Raw genomic sequence first — 23,527 nt, 5'->3', positions numbered from 1 at the left:
AGTGTAACCAGATCCAAATACACACTGAACATTGACATCACAAATAAAAATTACTAGAGCATTATATTTGATGTTGATTTATTGAACTGATTTATTGAGGTTTAGTAGTGTTTTTGTTGCAGTTACAACTAAGAGGGTAAACACCAGAAGGCCTATACTTCCTCCCAGTATCGTCATAAGCATCACAATCTCATTCCCTGCAAAAGAAAGCAAAAAACTAAATCAGCAATGGACAACAGAAAATATGCTAATATTACCTAAAAAAATGCTCTTTCATACTTCTAATGTCTTCTAATGCATTTATCCTAGTGTTCTACATAAATGAGAAAAACATACAATCACCCAGCCCCATAGAACTACAGTTATGCCATTACATTTCACGGTTTCAAATTACATTTTGAGTGTTTACTGTCAACTGATGAGATGTTGCCAACCAACAATGGCCCAGCAGATACTACAGCCGATGGAGTGTGGCGTAGGTCTCTGCGGACTTTAGACAACATCTTGGCAGGGCAAGTCTGGAATTCAAAAGCCATTTTACACTCAGCTTATCAATTCATAAAACCTCCAGTAGAGGTCGCTACTATGCACACCATGAGGACGTGTCCCCATCTCTTTCTGAAATCAGCGATTTTGATGCCGATTCTGTGTTTCTTGAAAGCTGAATATGCTACCCTGTCAAATGGGTACCTAGAACTTTGGCAAACAAATTGATCTTAAAGAGGGGATTAAAGGGAAATTCCAGATTTGTTTCAGTCTAAATACTACTCTGTATCATTCTACCAATTATTATTCCATCGATTATTCCATTTTCCTGACCTATTGAATAACCTTTAAATCACTGATTTGATGAAAATGATGTATCGTGCCCTGTTTGAGATTCCGATTGTGAAAGTTAAGTGCCTCTAAACCCCAGTATCTTGTGTCAACATTCCACATTACCCAAACACCATAGTGATTCATCTGAAGGTACGATAGAAATATGGCAAGCCTATTGCTGTACAAGCACGCCTACTGATTGAATAGAAAATGTATTAAACTCCATGTTTTTTTTTGTTTTGTTATTCTAACAATGGTTGGTGTGAGGACTAGAGTATGTCAGGTCACGGAGGACTTTACCGTAGTGCAGTTCTCGTCTGGGGCACAGACTCTGGTGAGGCAGTGGATGTAGAACGGCAGTCCGGCTGGCATATAAAACATCTGGACAGAGAACCGGGTCATCTGTGCCATGCCATTTTCTGACAGCCAGTGGAATGTGAGGTCCACTGGGCACCTACAGAGGACGGCAGTGTTTTAAACATGGAAATCTGTGTTATGCATTACTGATGATAAACATATATCACTTTCCAAACATACTCAAAGCCTGCTCACATGTTTCTTAACCGATAGTTTCTAGACCTTTATTTTTCTTAATGACAATTGAATTCAGGCGGAATTTCAGGTTGACAATATCCTCACATCACTACAATGTAGGTTCATTTTTTTTATTTTTTCCTTTATCTAAATACTCTTATCTAGATACGCCTTTTCTGTTTTTTAAAGTCTGAAGAGGTCACCCACCCATCTCTGAGTATTATCCCCTTAGTTTTGTCCTGAGGGTCCTGGCTCTCTGTAGCCCAGCACGTCACCACCTCCAGAAGCAGATCGGACGCAAAACTGTTGTGTGCTTTGAGGGCCACCTCCAAATACAGGAATTCTTCTGGAAGGAGGCTGACGGCGTGTGTGTAGTTGTGCGTAAACGAGTCGTCCCTGTACAAGGCCATGGCAACCTCTAGGATGTGAGAGGAGTTGTACTCCACCAGTGTGTAAGAGTACGGCCTGAGGAAGGGTTCGGTATTTACACATGAAACACTAAGATGACAACTGAGCATGGCTCTTGAATATGACTTTTTTTTCACTGTTGATTTTGAACTCTTGACAAAAAAATACAAATATATAATACTTCTGTTGGTGTCTCGACACAACTGTCAGAAATGGAATAATGTACTTAGTCTTATAAATTAGCCAAAATGTGTTGAAAACTTCTGACCAAAGCTTGATTGATCTTGTTTGACACTGATTGATTGATTTACTGTTGATTGATGTAACCTCACCACTCAAGGTGCACGTTCATCTCAGCGTTCCGCAGGTAGTTCCTGGGGTAGACGCACTTCCAGAACACCTCCAGGTCTCGCCGAGTGATGACCTTCTCTCTGCTCGAAGTCACCGTCAGCACGTTTATGAACTCAATATGGGTCCTGTTCACCTGCACACCAGCAGGTAGAACACCTCAAGGTCTCTTAAAGCCACGTGTCAATAACATTAGGAAGAACTTGGTGCTAGTTGTCTCCATGAGAACTTGAGAGACTGTTTTTGGTGACAACTTCTAATCCTCTAACATACAATATTATATATTATTTAGCAGGTTACTTCATTCATGGTAACAGGGAGTACAATAACACCATCAGACAATAACAGCAGTGCTCGACAACACGAGGAAAGAAGCAGTATTGTACCGATTCGCCTCGCTTTTATGTTAAAATCAACTTTACGTGGTTATGTCGGAAGGAGCAAAGGCGTGTACCACTATCTTGGTGCCACAGTGACTGGGGTTGCGCGACGCCCTGAAGTAGTACAGCGTCTCACTCTCCAACACAGGACATCGCCCATCGTTCAGGACCATGGTGACGTTGCCCCCAAAGTAGTCCATCAGGTAAGCCTTGGCGATGCTGCCCTTGATGAAGGCTTGGGAGCACCGCGTAGACAAGCCATTCTCTGGGGACAAAGGAAAACACACAATCCAAGCTCCTTTATGAGAAATAGTAGATGTATCCATACGCTGCTACTTGAGAATATGCCACTTTATAATTTCATATAAATAAATAAATTATTTATCTTAAAGGGAATTTTTAATGATGATCTGTAATATTACAACTTTCATTAAACTGTTAAAATCATACAAATACTTCAAGGTTATCCATATAAAGATATATGAAAATATAGCATATTACTTAGATATAATATGCCACAACAAACAGGATTTAGTACATTGCATTGAGTTTAAAGGATAATTACTTGTCTGGAACATGTGCTTTTTAGTCACACGGCAACTGGCTTTTACAATCTCTCTGGTCTGAATTGACTCTGATTCTTACCATGGCATGCTGTGGTTGGATTCAGGAGGGGACTGACATCATAGTAGCCATCTTGGCAGACACAGGTGTAGGAATCCAAAGTGTTGATGCACACAGAGTGAGGAGCGCACTGGTTTACCTTAAGCTTGGCACACTCATCTGGGTCTAAAAATGGGCAGAAAGCAAAACAGCACAAACTGTCCACTCAGAAGTGCATTAGCCGTTAACATTACGACAAACACCGCTACAACACACCAAGTATTAACGTATGAAGTACTATGGGCAAACACCCAGAGCAGGTTCCACACATGCCTTGTGTGAAACAGATTGTCAGATATAGCATTAGTTTATGATTATTATTAGAGAATACACAGAGAACTGAGAATTAAGGGCAACACTGTCTTACCATCCAAGTAGACCATGCCGTCTTTGACTGTTACTCCAACTGCAGAAAGAGACTGGATGAATTCTAGCACTTTAGCTGAAGAGAATGGAACCCTTTTGGAATCCGTAACCGAGGCAGCAAACAGCACAGCATTGACTTTTGTCTCTGTTCCACTTCCATAGTCTTCAAATGTCAAAACATCCACACTAATGGCAGGGTGAGGGAAGTCTTTGAGAAGCTTTAAGATCTGAGGGGAGAAAATATGGAACCAACTAAAAAAAAATACTTCAACTTTGATTAAATACTTCATTGTTATATTCCATCATTTCTTCTTTTGATCAAGAGCTCACCTTGTTCTTGAACACCTTTTCCAGCTTAACTCGTAATGGGGACTTTGGATCGTCTAAATCGTCAGATGGCCTCCAAGGTACAATCAAAGCCAGCGGTGAACTCACAAAATTCAAGCCCCTCAAAAAATCAACTGGGAAGAATTAAAAGAGAACGAGTTTGTTGGCATATACACAGACTAACATTTAAAGAGAATAAATATGTTAGCACAGACACAGACTATACATTTCCAGTTCTTTAAAGTTTCAGGTGCTCGAATTTGCAAAAGGTCCACAGTGGGGAAGAAAGGAGTTAGACATGCAGGTTTAGGACATTTAAAAGTGTTGCCCTATTTGGCACTGTACCCATGTCTTAAAGCAGCACTATGTCGTTTTTGGCTTGGAGCTCACCCTAGCGGCGAAACCTGCTGAAATTTGCATTCCTTGATTATGACAAACTAGCGAGTCATTAACATTCCGCCAACACAGTCAAACATCAAGCAAGTGCAAGACAAGAAAAAGCAGGACAGCAAATAAACTATTTACTAATCCAGCAGAAAGATGGCTAGCTTTCAACTGAAATCGCTACCCTAGTCGCGCAGGCACAGAAAAAAAGGACCGGGCAGCTCCAGAAAACTTACAGACCGCAGTATTTTCCGATGGCAATGGCAGAGAGGTCATTCTCCATATTAAAAAAGTAATTGTAGTGGCTCAATTTTTTAAGGTCGAATTATTACACACTGTTGCTTTAAGTGAAATCTGGCAGTCTGAATCAAATTGAACAAATCCTTATGGCTGACAAGAACACTGACCAGACAGAGTGCCTCACACATCTTTATGTATCGGAGAGGGAATCATTTCCATGGGCATCACTACGGTTGGAGGAGAGTATCTTTAGCGTAGCTTGGCAGTTTGAATCAAACTGCTCAAAATCCCTATGGCTGACAAAATATAATATGCTTCACACATCTCTCTGTCTCCATCTCTAGAGCCCTCACCCCGGCTGGAGATGAGCACCGTGACCCCAATCCTGGCTTTGCGGACCTCCACCTTCGGCAGAGCCTTGCTGGGGGACCCCAACCCCTGGCACTCCTCCCACACATCCAGGAAATAGGGTTGGCCCGGGGTCAGATCCCCAAGGGGGAGCAGGGGATTTGGAAGACTGCCTCTGCTGACCAGCGAGCCGTTCTCGTGGGTGAGATTGTAGCTGAAGGCCCCGTCGGGGCTGGTGGGCCCACTCCACAGAGCAGTGGAGTCCTCCGCTCGATAGCGCAGGTCAGACACACGCCCGGGACCTTAGGACACACAACAGACATACAGTGACACTGCAGAGAGGGTGACTCAGAAAGGGTGATGGATGAGTGGTGAAGGTATTGCTACATTATATGGCATGATATGACAGCTAAATGATTCCCAGACGGAAAAGTAACACTTCAACACACATGTGGATCATGATAGTTGACAGCTGTGGGTGGATGGCAAAAGTAAGGGTACAAAGATATTTAATCATTCTAAAATGGTATGAACTCCAAATGCAATGAAGAACAAATGACTCAGACAAGCACAGAACCTGTACACACCTGTGTACGCCTCAAGGGACTCCACATTCATGATGACGCTCTCGCCACACACAGCCTCCACCCGGGCCTGGTAGCATTGACATGGTGCCAGACCCACGACCGTGTGTGTGGTGAGGAGAGTTGAGCCATGCAATGCCCCCTGGTGGTACACTTTGAACATGGTGATCAGTGAGACGTCCATGACCGACCAGCTCAAGGTGTAGCTTTCTGGGCCTGCATCGGACTGATGGATGCTTTGGATTGCAGAATGGGCTGAAAGGCAGATTGAGATGTTGGAATGTAAACTGTGGGACTAAGGAAATATGCCATCAATTCTGAGCCATAGAAGGCAAAGTATAAGATAAAAGGCATCACTGTCATTCGCTTTGTTAAGGTAAGAATACCTTTGCTTTTTTTATCCTCATAAAATTTAAAGAGAAGCATTTTCTTTCACACACTACATTACAGGCAGTCTTTCTGGATGTTCTGTCTGGAGTTAACCTTGGGGGGAATTTAGCTCAATTGTGCATGGAAATTATGAGAGGATTAATGGACCTTTACATTTCTTAAACCAATCTAGTGGCAAATCAAGTCCGATAGAGCTGAAAGGTTATGGTCCACTCCTTGGTTCCAAAAGGGAACTTCCCATTGTTGTTTGGATCATACTAGCCTACTAGGTAAGGAGCCATGACTTTATAACTACTCAGATTATGCGATAAAGGTCTTTCACTGAGCTTGGTCATGTTACACACTCTAAGAACCTACTGACAGATCACTCGTCATAGCCCAGTTCATGTTTTCGGGGTCGAAGGAGTAAAGCCATGGCAAAATCATGGGACATAATAAATACCTTCACTACACCATAAGTGTGCTTGATAATGGCTTGGTACTCCCTTTGAAGATAACTACCAGAGACTTACCAGAGTTCCCGTCGATCATCACCATCTTGCTGGTGCGGGAGTCTGGGCCGGACTCACACACCGTCTGCAGGCCGAATCGAATGCGGCTGCAGGGTGGCAGGTCGGACGCGGTGTAGATAAACGGATGCTCTGGGTGCCTGTGGGTCCTCTCCTCCACAATGTGGTCGGTGCCATTGAGGAGGAACAGCGTGAGCAGGAAGAGAGAATACTTGTTGTTCCTTGGGCAGTTCCAGGCCACGGTCACCTGACTGGTGTTCCAGGAGGTCACCTGGAACCTGATGGGCACATCTGGATCTGTCACAGAGAAGGAGAAAAAGAGAGAGAGAGAGAGAGAGAGAGAGAGAGTGAAAGAAAGATTTACAAACATTTTACAAAACATTTTGTTGTAATGAAAAAGAAAAGAGATATTGTAGCTCTGTGTATGTTTACATATATTAATGAAACACAAACGAATACACAGCACCATCACTGGTTAAAGGCGCATTCTGCAGTTTTTGTTACCACAAACTAACATTGTATCGGTACGAGTTTGTGTTTTGGTAATAAAGACGCTCCAGTGGAATAAAGCCAGTACAAGCACGGCTTCAAAAATTACAGTTGTAAGATTAAGTACCATTGATTTGATTTTATTCCAAAACCACATATTGCACCTTTGCCAGCGTCCTCACCTGTGATGGTGGACAGACAGGTGACCGAGGGGCTGGCCGGCAGCTCTAGGCAGGCCACGTAAGACATGCAGCCCTGCAGGCTGCTGAAGCGGTAGTACGGTGCGGCTGTGGTGGCCGTGCTCAGTGCGGCGTAAGCCCCCAGCTCCCGATGGTAGATGGAGACGGAGGGAAGGGTTGTCTGAGGAAGGGGATGGCTGGGGACGCCTACGTCTCTCCAGGACACAAGGAGCTTGTGGGAGCTGTGGGACTCCAGTTTCAGAGGAAAGCGAGTGGTGTGGCCTTGTAGGATAAAATGTATCTGTTTCTCATTTAATTCATTAGGTTAGTATAGTATTCGATAGTATAACTTGAATTGAATTGGTACCTGTTGTGAAATGTTTTATGAGCTAAGGTCACCCAGGGCTTGGAGGTAAGGGGATCCTATGTGAATATTCTTATCTTTGGGGAGGCAAGGTGGCCACAGTGTAAATAGTCCGAGGGAGGGGTTTTAGGTATAATAGATGAGTTTGACCAGAGATGTGTGGGCATTGTTGATGAACATTCATGAACATGTAATGCTTGTAAACAATGCTCCTGGTATCGAGAATAAATCTGCAGTACCACTCCAGTTGTCTGTAAGTAATTTTGACCACAGCCTGAGAAGACACAAAGCTTACGTTGCTTGATACAAGCACATAAGTCTTCACATGAGTGGTTGTAAACCAAACACACAAAAATGTGTGTGTCTGATGTGATGTCTGTACGATATAGCAAACAATATGCATGTTAGTTAAAGAAATACCTACCTAACATCAGAATGAAGTCTTCTCTTTGATGGAGGTATAGAGGATCTTTCTCACATGCATATATTTGCTCTGGTGAAAAGACCTTGAGGGCATCCTGTGTGAAGACCAAGAACTTTCAGCATTGACTTCGTCAAATCAGTGTTATAAAAATACTTTAGTACAAACTGCATAATTGTCATCAATACCACACTCACCAGTGAAATTTGATTGGGTCTTGCCTCTACTGAAGAATTTGCACTTTGGATCGCTATGGTATTTGAACCTATTATTTTGAGCACAACAATTTAAATTTCTCCTTTTCGATCATTATTTTGTTACATTGATACAAAACATAAATAAATACAATTGTCACCATAAACACTTGAACTTGAACTTGAAAATTGTATAGTGATTTGGGTATCAGTTAGCCTACATACATCATATCCGAACTGACTATTCTGCATTGAAGAGTAAATCATTCTTGAAAACTTACTGTCACTGACAGAAAACGTCCATGTTCGCGCAATGTCTCCATACTGAAGTTTCAGAGAGTGCTGCTCGGATGTTTGAACTGTCAGGGAGTTAAATTTTCCGAACTTCCCAATGGACATCAGCTCTGCTTCATTCAACCACACACTGATTTTTGGTCTGTGATTGAGATCAATTGGAGGGACAGTTAGCTGAGGGCATAAACAGCGTACCAAGCAGGTGGTATAAAACTAGCCAGAGTAAAAATGTTCACCTGTCGGTAGAGGTAGGCTTGGTTTTCATCAACCAGCAAATGGAGAAGTTGTAATTGGTGCATTCCCCTACGCCACAAAGAAAGGCATTAATTTAATCGAATCCACGTAACTCAAACCAAAATGGGAGAAAGTATTACATTGTGTTTCTTTTCTTGGTAGGCCCTAATGTGAGTAAAGCAATGCTGCATTTGGAGTGTAATGTGCTACTTACCCAAAGAACGTGTGAAGTAGATATGCACGAACATCAACAGAAATATGACGGTGTTCTTACACATTGTCATCCTTGTTGTGTAGGTTTGCTTATTAGTGTTGACTGTTTCAATTGATCAACTTTAAATGTTATTTGTTTAATTTGTTTAAGAAATACTCTAAACGTTTAATTTCAATAAAAAGTTGCTACTCAAAGGCAAGTTACCCCCTGACGTAGCCAGAACATGACGTCAAAGTGCGTGCAGCTGATGCGTCTGGTCGGGGTAATTAGGATTCTACCGAATAGGCTATAGTTCCAAAGAAACTCGCCGTAACTGGCGAATAAGCTCTTTATGATATCATTAACATACGTACTAGTTCACTGTCTGTAAAGAATATGTTTAAGTGTACGATTATGTTCATTTGGATTTGGGCCTGTAATTAAATGAAAAGTTAAATTTAAATGCACTGACCACGCCATAAACGTACCAATACACTAGAACCTGTTCAAGCCTTCGCATGCACACACACCTATAATGAGCAGGTCCAGACTGCAAATACAATATAGGAAATAAAGAAGCTGTCTCTTCAAAATGTGAAAACAGTGAAGTGGATATGTAAATCATTGGAAACGGCATTATCCCATTTGCTAAAGGGCAGACCAGCTGCTCTCAATTACCCCCGTCCACAGCCTTTCCCCAAGGTCATGTGTCTACCTTCATCCTGGCCCACAACAAAAGATCTGTTGTCACAGATCTCGCTTACAGCCCCAAAAAGACCTCTTCCCTAATTAAAGTCACAAGCACTAACAGCCCAAACTGTAGGCCGATGCAGCATTTGTATAGGCTTATGCTGTGTGCTCGTTCTTCTGGCGCTCTTAGCAGCAGGATGGTCTAGTGGGAAACAACATTTCGAACCGGTGGAAATATTAATGACAACAACGAAACACTTTTGAAATCACCCAGGAACTACGAGAATATGGGGGCCATGAGGTACTGGTTGTCAGTTTTCGTCGTGGGATTGCTCTTTACCAGAGCGAAACCTGATGAGACCTCGTTCAACCTGGTCGCATTGCTGAGGAGACTCTCTTCTGGTATACTCGTCCGCGACGTGCCCGTCGTGATTGACAAGCCAGTCGACCTCGAGAGAGACTACCACCATGAGGAGGAAGAGTACGGGGAGCATAACGACATCCTACAAGAGCCAGAGCTCAACCAGCCCTCCGCGTTTCCCGACGCCAAGCCCACACAGCAGGGACCCAAAGTCTTAACTAAGGATGGCATCATTACGGGCATAACCGTGGACAAGGCGCACATATTTTACGGAATCCCATACGCGAGTCCGCCGTTGGCCGCCTACCGCTGGAAACCACCCAGGCCTGTGACCCCCTGGAAAGGGGAGTACGACGCCACCTACCCCAGGCCTGCCTGCATGCAAGGTTGCATTGGGCCCATGTCTGTTGAGTGTCCAGCTAAGGTGAGTATGGCAATGAAGCATCACCAGCCCACCACCATGTCCTGCATGGATTCATGTTAAGTTAAAACAAATCTGTTCCATACCACTACTGTGATGCTGATTTTAGAAAGATAAGAGTGTGGTATGGAAAACATATTTTTTTTAAAGGATGACACCCAGTTTAAATGTAAACTAGAAAATTCGAATGTATTTGTATACAGATGTATAATCAAAATCACAGTTGTGTAATATGTTGATTGTACAGAAACACAAAATGGAGTCACCCTTGCTATCACATGTTGTCTCCACCTGGTTGTGTTTCTCCTAGACAACTGATGTGGTGCACGTGGTGGAACAACCAAACCAAAGTCACATGTTCAACCGATTGGCAGGATAAGTACTAAAAATGAATGACAATGCCCTCACCATTGTCTGTGCTGTACTGTGTGCTTATAGGTGAGTGAGGACTGTCTCTTCCTCAACGTCTTTGTTCCTCTGAATGTGAACTTCGCTTCCCCCCTGCGCTCCCCTTTGCCCGTGATGGTGTGGATCCACGGTGGGGACTTCATCGCCGGCACAGCCACCAAGCCACTGTATGACAGCCGCTTCATCAGCAACTTCACCGACACCGTGGTGGTGAGCGTGGCCTATCGTCTGGGTAAGTGCCAGGACCCTCAGCAGTACACCCCCTGTTCACCTTTAACATTGGGTTCCCATCCAGCCTTTGAGGCTGGTTGTGGGTCTATTCTGTGTGGCCTGTTGCATATTAGTCAAACTACGTATGATATGGTATATATTTCAAACACTCTTGAGGCAAGCTTTAAGGGTAGTCATGTATGGTAATAATAACAAGCAGATATTGTTGATTAAAAATGCATAGCTTCAGTATACCTTAAGTTACCTTCAGAAATGTGCATACTGAGTGACAGTAATCACTGTCATTCATCACTGGAATATTGACTCATTACAGGGGCTTTTGGTTTCCTGGTTTCGGGTAAAGATCCCAAGACCTCGTCTGTAGGGAATTATGGGATCTTGGATCAGCAGGCAGCCCTCATTTGGATCCAGCAGAACATAGCTATGTTTGGAGGTGACCCGAGCAAGGCAGGTCAACAGCTCACACACACACACACACACACACATTCACACACACTCCACACATACTGTACATACACACTCACACACACCGCAGCACACCGCCACGCCACACCATGCCACGTTACGCCCCGCCACACCACGCCACACCACATGAGTTTAGCCATAATCAGATTGTTCTGGAATGCACCCATTTGCCCCTGGTGGCATACACACACACACACACCATACGTACATACACATACACACACACACACACACCGCACCACGCCACACCACGCCACACCACACCACACCACACCACACCACACCACACCATATGAGTTCTCCCATAATCAGATTGTTCTGGAATGCACTCATTTGCCCCCGCTTGGCACACACACACACACACAACACACGTAAATACACACACACACACACACACACACACACACCACACCACGCCACGCCACACCACGCCACACCACACCATATGAGTTCTCCCATAATCAGATTGTTCTGGAATGCACCCATTTGCCCCCGCTGACACACACACACACACACACACACACACACACACACACACACACACACACAGAGAGCTTCAACCACACACACACACACACACACACACACACACACACTTGACTGTGCTGCACTGAAAAAAAGGATAAATGGCTGGATGTGTACGTGGACAGCACACTGGAAACACATGTTTAGTGTTTGACGTCATCACTGTGACAGAATGGTTATCCAGATACTGTATCTCATCAGTGAAGTCATACAAAGGCATGACCTACACAGGTGTAATTGGTTTGTGATCCAGAACACACACAGTGCTGATTCTTGATGAAGATGACAAAGGCAACTGCATCAGGTGCAAACACTTTGGAAAGGCATAGGCAAAGGCACATTGATTTTAGCTGAGGGGTTTCCCCCGGACCGTGCAGAAGGGAACCCCCAAAATCTGAGGTGAACCACCACTAAAGTCTCATTTACATAAATAAATTATGAAATGATACTGAAGGTATGATGGTATGTCTACAAACCCCCTCAACCTGTCAGAAGTGAGGAGACCTCAGTGAGAAGCACAGCATCAGAGTAAGCCAGGTCTTGTTTCATGTGCCTGCAGAAGCTGGAGGGAGATTTCTCTGATTAACTGAGTCACATTGCAGTGAGATTTAACAAAAGGTCTGCTGAGTCATACCAATCCATTCGAACAGAGGCAGCATTGGGAAGGTGGAATTGAATTAACAGAAGTAAACATGAGCCTGTCTTGCTTGCTCTTTGTCATACACACACACACACACACACACACACACACACACACACACACACACACACACACACATAATCTCGCTCTCTCTCTGTCTGTGTGTGTGTGTGTGTTAAAGCTAATGACCTATGTGGGTTTGTGTCAGTGGGATTGTGTGCGCATGAGAGAGATACAGATGGAGGGAGAGGTGTACATGGCAGTAGTTGGGTTTCCATCCAAGCCGTTTGCATATTTTAAGCACATTAATGATAATTCCGCAAAAAAAAAATGCGATGCTCTGTGATGCGCAGTAAAAATGAGAGTCTCTACTAATCAAGGGGGGAGCTGTGAACAGCTGTGGCTCCGCAACTCGAGGTTGTTAGGGCAAGTTCTGAAAATCTGTCTGAATAAACCCATTTCCCTCAACCTTAGTCGCATTATGCCCTTTACAAATTTTTAGTTTATCCACCCCCCTCTAGGGAATTCATTTTTAGTTCGAACTAAGCTGATGTTACATGCATTTTAAGCATTCCTATGCTAGATTCCCCATCAAAATGCATTGCAATTGCATTGAAAGGTTGGATGGTAACCCAACAACTATGGACCATAGTGGATGCGTCATCACGTGTCGCTGTTTGTCATTGAAACAGGTGACGATATTTGGTGAGAGCGCTGGTGCTCAGAGTGTGAGTCTGCACCTGATGATCCAGAGCAGTAGGCCCCTCTTCAAGCAGGCTGTCTTCCAGAGTCTGCCCTTCTCCATCCCCCTCAAGACCAGGTAGCCGCCTGAGCCAGGCCTGAGCAGTAATTCACACACACACACAAGCAGCACACACACTCACATGCATTCACACACACCCACACACACACTCACAGACATTCATACACAGTAAGCAGTTAGCAGTAAGCCCCTCTTCAGGCAGGCCGTCTGGCAGAGTCTGCCCTTCTCCATCCCCCTCAAGACCAGGTAGCCGCCTCAGCAAGGCCAGAGCAAGGCCAGAGCACCACTATTGGATATGGAAGTTCAAATGGGTTTTCATGTTTTAGGCATTTAGGAATACAGCATTTTCATTAGTATTATTTGTATGAACTGAGAATCCATCCAATAAGGGAAGAGAATGCAGTACACCCCCAATCCATGCTGAATTAAATCAATATTGGGTGGGATAGCATATATGGCAGAATATAGAAAGTAATTTATAGTGACACATCTTACACAACAATGTTTTATGATGTATATTAAGTGTATTAAGACCAGGCAAGTAATCGTGAATCCTTTTGGTCCCTCAGGTTAAAAAAAACTAAACAACATAAAGAAACAGAATGTGGAGGGCGACCAGCTCCTGTGTACTAAACGACTTATCATTCATTCGGCTTTGTGGGTTTTAGTCATTAGTGTTGCCTGTTTGTGAGTGTTTTTGCTCGTCTGGCAGACATGATGCCCTGAAGCTGGGGAAGGACTTTGCCAAGATGGCCAACTGCACAGCGAAGGACATTGTGTGCCTGCTGTCCCTTAGTCCCCAGGCTGTCCTTGCCGCTCAGATGAAATCCAGTAAGAAGATCACCCCCCCCCTCTCTCTCTCTCCACTCTCTCCCTCCCTCCCTCCCTCTCTCTCTCTCCCTCTCTCTCTCCCTCTCTCTTTCTCTCATCCCCCTATTTCTCTCCCTCATTTCTCTCTCATCCCTCTCTCTCTCTCCCCCTCTTTCTCTCCCTCTCTCTCTCTCTCTCTCTCTCTCTCTCTCTCTCTCTCACTGAGACTTGACTTGTAAACTGAACTGAACTGAACTGGACTGATGAACTGAACTGAACTGAACTAAACTGACTTGAACTGAACTGAACTGAACTGAACTGAACTGAACTGAACTGAACTGAACTGAACTGACTTGGACTGGCCTCAACTCTCAGTAATTCTGTACCCCTACTGCTAAGATGATGAATAATGTCTGAGATGTTTTCATTTTTAGTTTTTTTACATGACATGACACGCCTCTAATGAGACAAGCGTGCATGTGTTCCCACCCAGGCTCAAAGGTGATCAATCCATTCCGGTTCCTAGAGATCTTTGAGACTTGGGGACCATACATTGATGGAGCACTCATCAAAGAGCAGGCCGTGACCGCCTTCCAGAAGGGACACTGGCACAAAGAGAAACCAGTGCTTTTGGGTAAGTCTACATCTTGTCCTGTCCCCTTGCCACACATGAGCATGGTAGAAGTTTCAAACCCATGAAGCATTATTGATCACAGTGGTACAGTAGGTAGAGAAGTCGTTTAGTAATCAGAAGGTTGCTAGTTCGATTCCTCACTGTCAAAGTGTCCTTGAGCAAGATACTGAACCCCTAATTGCTCCTGAAGTGCAGTGTGCCATCAGTGTAGATGTAAAATGGTATATTTCAAGTAATTTCAATTACTTTACGGGAGCTAAACTCTCTATGTATATTCTATGGTACAAACATTCAGTATACTGCACAGTTCTCTGTCAGGCCGGAATCTTTTGGTAATATTTCCACATTGTGGGGGGGCACGGTGGCGCAAGCTGATAAGCCCCCCTTTTACAGGGTTCATTGCCCACGGGGACACAGGTTCGATTCCGGCCTGCTGTCATTCTGCCGATCCTCTCCCCACGTCTTCTCCGCCTCGCTTCCTGTCCACAACTCTTCACTGTCCTGTCCAAAATAAAGGCATAAAAGCCCCCAAAAAAAGATAATAATAATATTTCAACATTGTTTCGGCAGGCACCACGTCAGAGGAGGGAGTCATATTCGTGTATGGGGTCTTTTCCAAACCCGTGTCACCAGTGGAGTGCACAGTCTACACCACGGCCATCTTTAAACAGCACACCCTCCGCATCCTACGCAAGTACCTGCCCCTGTACAAGGATGCAGACCGCAGGGACATGCTGTCACAGGTGAGTCATTCACCTTCACATTCAAATACACACGTGTTCACTCACACAGACGCTTGCACAAAGTCAAATGTTCCAGGCTCTCTCTCGATCTGTCTCTCTCTCTCTCTCTCTCTTTCTCTTTCTCTCTCTCTTTCTCTCTCTCACTCTCTATCACACGATGTACACAGAGAAATGTAAAAATTTGGACTTGCAAATTACCATCAAAAGTACGTTGATGTTAATTGCTACACTGGTAAACATTTAATACCCTAAATAAAAGAAATCCACATACAACGGCAGAAGTATTTATAGCTCAAACTGGACAGTCTTGAAGCCTGACATCTTGTGCTAATACTGACTAGTATCAGGAGGGGGAGCTCCAGAGACTGGTTACTTACCGGCCAGTGACACTGACACCTTGAACTGCTCTTGAAAGGTGTCAGTACTCAGATGGGGGCAGGGCACTTTTCATAGAGTAACTAAGTTGGTCTGTTGAAACATTTTCAGAACACTGAATGCTGTGACCAGACTTAAGAAAACCAGTGCAGGTTAATGCAACATATATTAAAAAAGCACAGATACCATAGACACTGCTCTGTTGAAAAAGGGGGAACAAATTTAGACATTAAATATTGACCATACTTTATTCGCTGAAGTGAACCAGACTTTGTTCATCCTGTGCCTCTACAGAATATCAAAATATCACAAACTCTTAATTGATTTTTGTATTCACACCTGTAATTTGCATTGCATTGAGAATGTACCAGGTCCTGTCTGTTGTAAGACTGTAATGTGAAGACACTGCTCAGACATTAAACCAGATTCCACATCTCACAGTAACATATAAAGTCGACTATAATAGACTGTAACTGAAGATCACAAACGTTTCAATGTATAAAATAGGTAAACTATCCTTATAATGCTAGCCTGAACATCAGGGCCAGAGCTATTGCTTGCCTCTTTATGGTCACTGACCAGATTCAGGAGGTTTTCCTGCTGATGATCAGTGTTAACTATTAAATAATGAGACACTGACGATGGCTTAGACCGAGACGCGTCGGAAATAAACTGGTCTAAATATCAATGAGAAAATCTTGAGAGTGCAGTTTTATTCTACTCAAAGTTAACATTATTTTACTTGCACCCGAAAAGGCATTTATTTTTTGGAAGTAGAGCGCGCCTATCCCTACTAACTATTAAATAATGGTGGCAGTGTGGCAGGAGACCTTTAGTGGCAGTAGTTCCCCCCACCCCCCAGTCTCCAGCAGTCAGTGCAAAGTGCTGAAGGCACTGACCAGAAAGTACCAGTCCCTGCAGATCCAGCTAGTGATACCATACCATCTATGAAGCAGCACGATTCGACTGAGCGATTCGACTGAGCTAAATACCAGGCAGAATAAGTTTTATTATGATTTTAATATTTCAAGAAGCCTATCGGAACATCAGGTTCTGATACGATGTTGACCATTATTTTATTGCTCCTGCTTGCTTGCTTTTATTGATTTTATGTAAAGCACTTTGAATTGCAACTCTTGTACGAAATGTGCTATATAAATAAAGTCTTACTTACTTACTTACCAGCCAATGCTAAGTGTTAGGTGCCAGTGCCCACAAGAATTACCAGTTTGAGCTACAACCCCCTCTCTAAAATGGTGCTAGAAGATATCTGGTGATGTGAAGTGTGTGTGAGGTAAAAAAGCATCTGCGATGCCAATCTAGCTTGTCTAGAGGACACACAGTCTCCAAACTTTCTTAGTTGGGGGGGGATGGGAACCCTTCAAAACTCTTAGGGCCAGTCACGTCCGTTCCTCAGGCACGGCAGTCAGCTCGGCGAGGAGGGCCACGGAGCGAGACGAGGACACAGCTTTCACCCCCGTCTGTCTCCCTGCTTCATCCCACTAAGCTGCTTTAGCAAACCTGCATTGTATTAAAATGGCCACTATCCATTAGTATCCTTTGGAGCATTTGAGTCATGGAAGGAGAGGAGTGTCCTTGCAGTTAATTGGAAATGTTTGGTAAAATTAGAGAAACAAACCAAACGTACCCTCTAAAATTGATTGATTTGAACTTTATTGTTAAAGTGGACATTTCCATACAAAATATGCAGAGAAGGTAAATATAATAAAACCATAGCCTTGATTTTGCAAGCATTTTGTTGTATACGAAATTTGATTGAACTAAAGCTTCTCATTCAGTAATACTGTATGTCAAGAGCTTTGTTACACATCAGGTGTTTGTGATGAGACCAACACTTTGGTATGTAGAAAAATACTTAAATCAGCCCAGCTGATAGTCTGCCTTTGTGAACCTGCAGCACGTGTTGTAGTGTACTGTTCTGCTCCTGGGGGGTCCTGGAGGAAGGACGTCCCAGGAGGGGGAAAAAGCAGAAGATGAATTCACAGCGACCTCAGGCCTGCGTGTGCGTGCCTGCGTGTGCCTGCCTGCGCGTCAAGTGTGCGTGCGTGCATGCGTGTGTGTGTGTGTGTGTGTCCTGTGTCGCCTCCATATCTAACACGTGTGTGTTGCAGCGAGTCGTTTGTGCAATAAGAGGAACTGACTGCAGTCAGCCTTGTGTTGTTTGTTTTGTTTGTTAGTAGTGGTGGTGACTGGCTGCAGAGGGCGCTAGAGCCTTTGCTACGCCTGAGAAGAGTTACAGTTTCCCCTCTGCTGAGCCCGTCCACAGGATACGGCACTAGACTGCTGGCTGGATAAGGACCCCCATGTCTAACTGCCAAGGCATACTGTCATGCAGATGGTGATGCTTTCATTTGAATTAGAGCACCAGGCTGAGGGAGGGAGAGAGAGCGAGAGCGGGAGAGAGAGCTTTGATTAATAATAGATTTTGAATATATTGAGCCGTGCCTAGTATGGCCCTCGAAAATTCAGCCCATATGTAGGCTAAAATGTAACCATCTGGACTTGTAGATTACTTGTAAATTAACTAGGCAAGTACTTAAACTAGTCGCGGAATTATTGTGCGGAACGGTCGAGATCTGGAACAGGAGAAGAACAGGCTGTGGTGTGAGTGATTTTAAAAGCGTCTCTCCCAGGCGGGTTGGCAGGCTGAGTTCTGATTTTGTAATGCAGTCTCTCACCTCGGCCTCACCCATAGAGATGGAAAAGGTCTCCTCAAAATGTCAGGTGTCATGAATATGAATAGCGAGCGACCTGGGGAAATGAGGAGGAGTGATATGAAAAATGTCAAATATTTAAACTCTGTGATGTCTGTGCGTTATATTTTCAGTGGAATTGTGCGTGTATGTATGTGTGCATCCACCTTTTTAATATAGGTGTTATTTCAGAAAATAATGTCTCCAATATAATTTAGTTTCAAAGATTTACAATAATTTATTGGGTAGGAATGTAAGTAGCATCAGGGTCATCAGTCTTAGGTGCTATGAAGAGGACCATCCCACACATGCCTTGCACACAGACCCTTTACCATCTTAATCTTTGTCCTCTCCTCTCTCCTGTGTCTTCTCTGTCTCCATAGATCGTGACCGACTACGTGTTCCTGTGCCCGTCCCGTCGTGCGGCGCGTGCGGGCGCCCTGGCGGGCAGCTCGGTCTGGATGTATGTTTTCGACCACGTGGCGAGCGACCCGCGCATGTGGTCGGGCATGTCCATGTGCTACAAGCACGTGTGCCATGGCGCCGAGCTGCCCTTCCTCTTCGACACGGCCGCCACGGGCAACTTCTCGCTGGCGCCGCCCGAGCGCCTGCTCTCCAACCGCATGCTCTGCTACTGGGGCGCCTTCGCGCACGCCGGCAACCCCAGCTCGCGCTTCCAGCAGAGCAACTTCTGCCGACAGCAGCAGCCGCCCGCCTGGCCGCAGTACGCCGGCTCGTCCGGTTGGCTAATGATGAACTTCACCGTGCACTCGCACGCCCAGGCTGGCTCGCGCAACGACATATGCGACTTCTGGGACAAGCTGGGGATCTACTGAGCCCCCCCAGAGGGGTGGGGGGTTGCTGGGGGGTTGGGGGGTTGGTGGGGGGGCTCAGTAGGTGACTCAGGACAAGCTGGGGATCTACTGAGCCCCCCCAGAGTGGTGGGGGGTTGGTGGGGGGTTGGGGGGTTGGTGGGGGGGCTCAGTAGGTGACTCAGGACAAGCTGGGGATCTACTGAGCCCCCCCAGAGGGGTGGGGGGTTGGTGGGGGGTTGGGGGGTTGGGGGGTTGGTGGGGGGGCTCAGTAGGTGACTCAGGACAAGCTGGGGATCTACTGAGCCCCTCCAGAGGGGGGTGGGGTTGGGGGGGGGGGGGGGGGGGGGGTCGACTCAGGGTAGGTGGCTCGGGTATGTCTGATATGAGGGTGAAGCTGAGTCAATGTGATGAGGATATCAGGTGACCTGTGGTCGTGAGATGACGTGTATAGTAACAGGGCTGTTTGCGATGCCCATGTCCAGAGAGTCGGAGGTATGGATGGTTCCGTTTGCCCTTTGTTCCGGTCCTTTGAGTGTAGGTCGTTACGCTCGAGCGGTTTTGGCTAGCACGGTTATAGGTCGGATCAGTTAGGCACACTCGCTGGCTCAGCACCTGCTCAGCGCAACAGCAACGTATAAGTAAACTGCGATCGACCAACCTTTAGTCCGTGTAGCGACCGGTTCGTTCACCTTTGACCCCCCCCTCGTGGGCAAGAGGTGGATGGAGGTTTGTGTGCTGGGAAGACCTACTGATAATGACCGCAACCTGAGTGAGCTTTAAGAGACATGCATGAGAAAGAGGAAGCGAGCGAGACATTGAAAACACTATCTGATTTTTTTTTCTATTCTTCTATATGCCTATACAAATCATTGCTTCTATTCCTGTAACTGTGCCTCTAATCATTTTTAAATTGTAATATTTTTGACATACATTTCTGAATTACCTGCCCTATCTTTCAAAGATAAAAAAGGGTCCTCATAACCTTCTCCTACGCTCAATATCCTGCTGTACATAATGAACTCTCTCTCTCTCACCAGACATTTTTACTTCAGAAGAATGTGCAGGTAAAATCATTTCAAAAAACCTTAAGCGTGTGTTGATGAAGAGCTTGGGTGCGAGTTAAGAATAAATAATAATAAAAAAGAATCCATGTTATGTTGCTTGCGCGCTGGTCCTGAGGCGCTTCTATGTTCTTTGTTATCAGATGAGGGTAAAAAATAAAACGTTTCAAGTGAAAACCCATACTCCCTGTCTTGTGTGGATCTTTCATTTAATCATCCAGTTGCCTTTGGAGCTTCTTAAGTGTTTTAGATGAATTGAGTGTGTAGGTGTTAACCAGTCATCTGTCTCCAAAGAAAGGAGATATAATGATATATCTTGAACATTTGAAAGTGCTTCTGAGTCGAGCCTTTGCTCCCCAGTCTGAGAATCACTCTACCTATATTTGCGTGGAAAGGGCCTATGTGTCATTATACAGCAATTTTACAAAAAGTGTTGCATCACCTGTATTTTCGGCCTGTGGTTTTTTGCGCATATCCGTTGGAGCTTCAAGCAGCTTTTAGTCCAAACATTATAGTCTTGCATAATTGAATTTGCTGTACCAATGGAGACCAGGCCCAGAGGACAGGCTTAAAATAGATCTGTGTTTTAAAGCTCAGTAAAAAAACATCTTCTCTGCTCTGATCCCGCTGCGTGTTCAATAGGAGCTTTACATCTGCGCTTATCAAAGAGCGTACATCTGTTAGCCCAGCATTAGCCTTTTTCCAGCCCCATCATGGCCACAGATAAAATAGCAGGCCTCCTTAGAACCCTGTTGGGGTGAGCAGCTACTGGAACCAGTGGCTGACTGTACAGGGCCTTACATTATGAGTGCCCCACTGAAAGCAGGTTTGTACGAGTTTGTGTGTATGTGTGTTGCTGCTTATGTGCGTGTGTGTGTGTGTGTGTGTGTGTGTGTGTGTTTGTGCGTGTGTGTTTGCGTATGTTTGTGGCTGTGTATGTATGTGTGTGTGAAGTGGTTGTAGCTGTGTGTGTGTGTGTGTGTGTGTGTGTGTGTGTGTGTGGTTGTAGCTCTGTGTGTGTGTGTTGCTTGCTGCATGCTTGTGTGTGGTTGTAGTTCTCTGTGTGTGTTTGGGTGTGGTTGTTGCTGTGTGTGTGTGTGTGTGTGTGTGTGTGTGTGTGTGTGTGTGTGTGTGTGTGTGTGTGTGTGTGGTTGTAGCTCTGTGTATGTGTGTTGCTGCATGCGCGCGCGCGCGTGTGTGTGTGTGTGTGTGTGTGGTTGTAGTTCTGTGTGTGTGTTTGTGTGTGGTTGTTGCTCTGTGTGTGTGTGTGTGTGTGTGTGTGTGTGTGTGTGTGTGTGGTAGTCTCTGTGTGTGTGTGTGTGTGTGTATACCAGCAGGGGCAAATGGCTGCATTCCAGAACAATCTGATTATGGCAGAACTGAGGCACCAATTAAAAATCAGATGACAGCTATGTATGTGCACCGCTGCATGGTCCAGCAGGCAGCAGATTAGCAGTGGACAGACCTCCAGTGTGGGCAGGGACGGACGCCCGTGCACAGAATCCTTGAACACGGAGAGAGAGAGAGAGAGAGAGAGAGAGAGAGAGAGAAAAGAAAGAGAGAGAGAAAGCTGGATGTAATTAACAACAGAGGTCTCTCTGAAGTGCCTCGAAAGAGCAAAGACTCTCCGTGCGGATGCGCTGCTGGGTCATAGGGCACAAGGGGTCAGAGGGCACAGCGCAAACGTGGACATGCACTTAGAGTGGGCCGGAGACAGGCTGAGGATTTGAAGCACGATGTTAAAACCACGGGCTTAGCGAGTGTTTCCCACACACATGCTTTCACTGACACACAGGAAATACATTGAAGGGCACATTTGACAGATCGAAAGAGGATTGAAGCATAGGGACCTTGTAGACAGGTGTGTGTGTGTGTGTGTGTGTGTGTGTGTGTGTGTGTGTGTGTGTGTGTGTGACAGGAAGATGAGATGTGCGATGTACAGGATCAGAATGCAATTAGGACACCCCCCGGCCTCTCTTTGAACTGAACTCGATTTTTTTTCTTCAGATTTCAGTCTGACACTTTAAGCCCTTTTGGCTGCACCACGTTGCTCTTTCATTTGCCCAAGTTTGGAATCCCCTGGACTCAGAAAAGAATCTCACCTGGTATAAAGCACAGGAGTGATGCAACACTTACTGATGAAGTACTTTGACAGCTTTGCGTACCCCTGGTGCTTTGAGTACCATGCTCAATGCTCAGTCCATTCATTTCTGGCCCAGAAGCTTTTTAGCCCCCCCCCCCCCCCCCCCCCCCCCGTCTCCTTTCCCTGACAGTGTATTATAGTGGGTTGCATCAGCATATTCTCACCGTATTTTAACCTGAGGATGAAAAAGGGGAAGCTCTCTCGGGTCCATTGCAAACCCACTTGCTGCAGAACCAGCATAATCACACTGAATGAAGTTGCTGAAGTACATCCTGGCATCCTTTCAATGACATCCATTCCTCTGGAGTCCCCCAGCTGGTACATGGGCCTTCCGCGGCTCTTCATGCATGTAAGGGGCCTATTTGAGAGGCAATTAAGAATGCCCGCCATCAGCTTTTATTGCTGCGGTGTGGCACAGCACTGTACGGAAGCCAGGTCCTCTTGAATTGGATATTTTTCATTCCGGACCCTGAGGATACCACCGGCCATGCTGAGTTGCGTGATCGCTGGTCTCCGTGGAGTTGCCGTGTAATGAAAACATGTAAAGCTTTTACATCGCTCTCTCTCTCTCTCTCTGTCGCTCATTCTCTCTCTCTCTCTCTCTCACTCTTTTTCTCTTTCACCTTCTTGGTTTCAGTTCTTTCTCTCTGTGTATCTATCTTGTCACACTTTCTTTCTCTCTCTCGCTCTCTCTCTCTCTTGCTCATTCTCTCTCTCTCTCTCTCTCTCTCTCTCTCTCTCTCTCTCTCTCTCTCTCTCTCTCTCTCTCTCTCTCTTTCACTATTTTTCTCTTTCACCTTCTTGGTTTCAGTTCTTTCTGTCTGTGTATCTATTTCGTCACACTCTCTTTCTCTCTCTCTCTCACTCTTTCTCTCTTTCGCCTTCTTGGTTTCAGTTCTTTCTCTCTGTGTATCTATCTCTCTTTCAGTCTCTCGCTGTGTCAGAGTTGGCTCTCAGATTTTGTTGATTCATTTGAGCTCCTCCTAGAAGTGCTTTGAGCAACCGAATGGCCCTTCTAATCCAGTTCTGTTTCAGAGACCGGACACGTCCTTCTCCAATC

The 23,527-nt window shown here is 45.2% G+C and overlaps 1 protein-coding gene across 1 annotated transcript; it reads left to right on the top strand.

Moving 5' to 3' along the window:
- Positions 1 to 9,645: 9,645 nt before the first annotated feature.
- Positions 9,646 to 19,284, top strand: LOC308374997 (crystal protein; the record flags this gene model as incomplete). Its single annotated transcript, XM_080851016.1, has 8 exons — positions 9,646 to 10,143; positions 10,579 to 10,780; positions 11,093 to 11,226; positions 13,102 to 13,229; positions 13,885 to 14,003; positions 14,476 to 14,616; positions 15,187 to 15,359; positions 18,832 to 19,284. The coding sequence occupies 8 exons, from the start codon at positions 9,646 to 9,648 to the stop codon at positions 19,282 to 19,284; spliced, it is 1,848 nt and encodes a 615-aa protein (XP_080707142.1).
- Between the last annotated feature and the right edge of the window lie 4,243 nt (positions 19,285 to 23,527).

Source organism: Sprattus sprattus (assembly GCF_963457725.1).
Source record: "Sprattus sprattus genome assembly, chromosome: 14".
Classification (NCBI taxonomy): Eukaryota; Metazoa; Chordata; class Actinopteri; order Clupeiformes; family Clupeidae; genus Sprattus; species Sprattus sprattus.
This window is presented reverse-complemented; position numbering and strand designations above follow the sequence as displayed.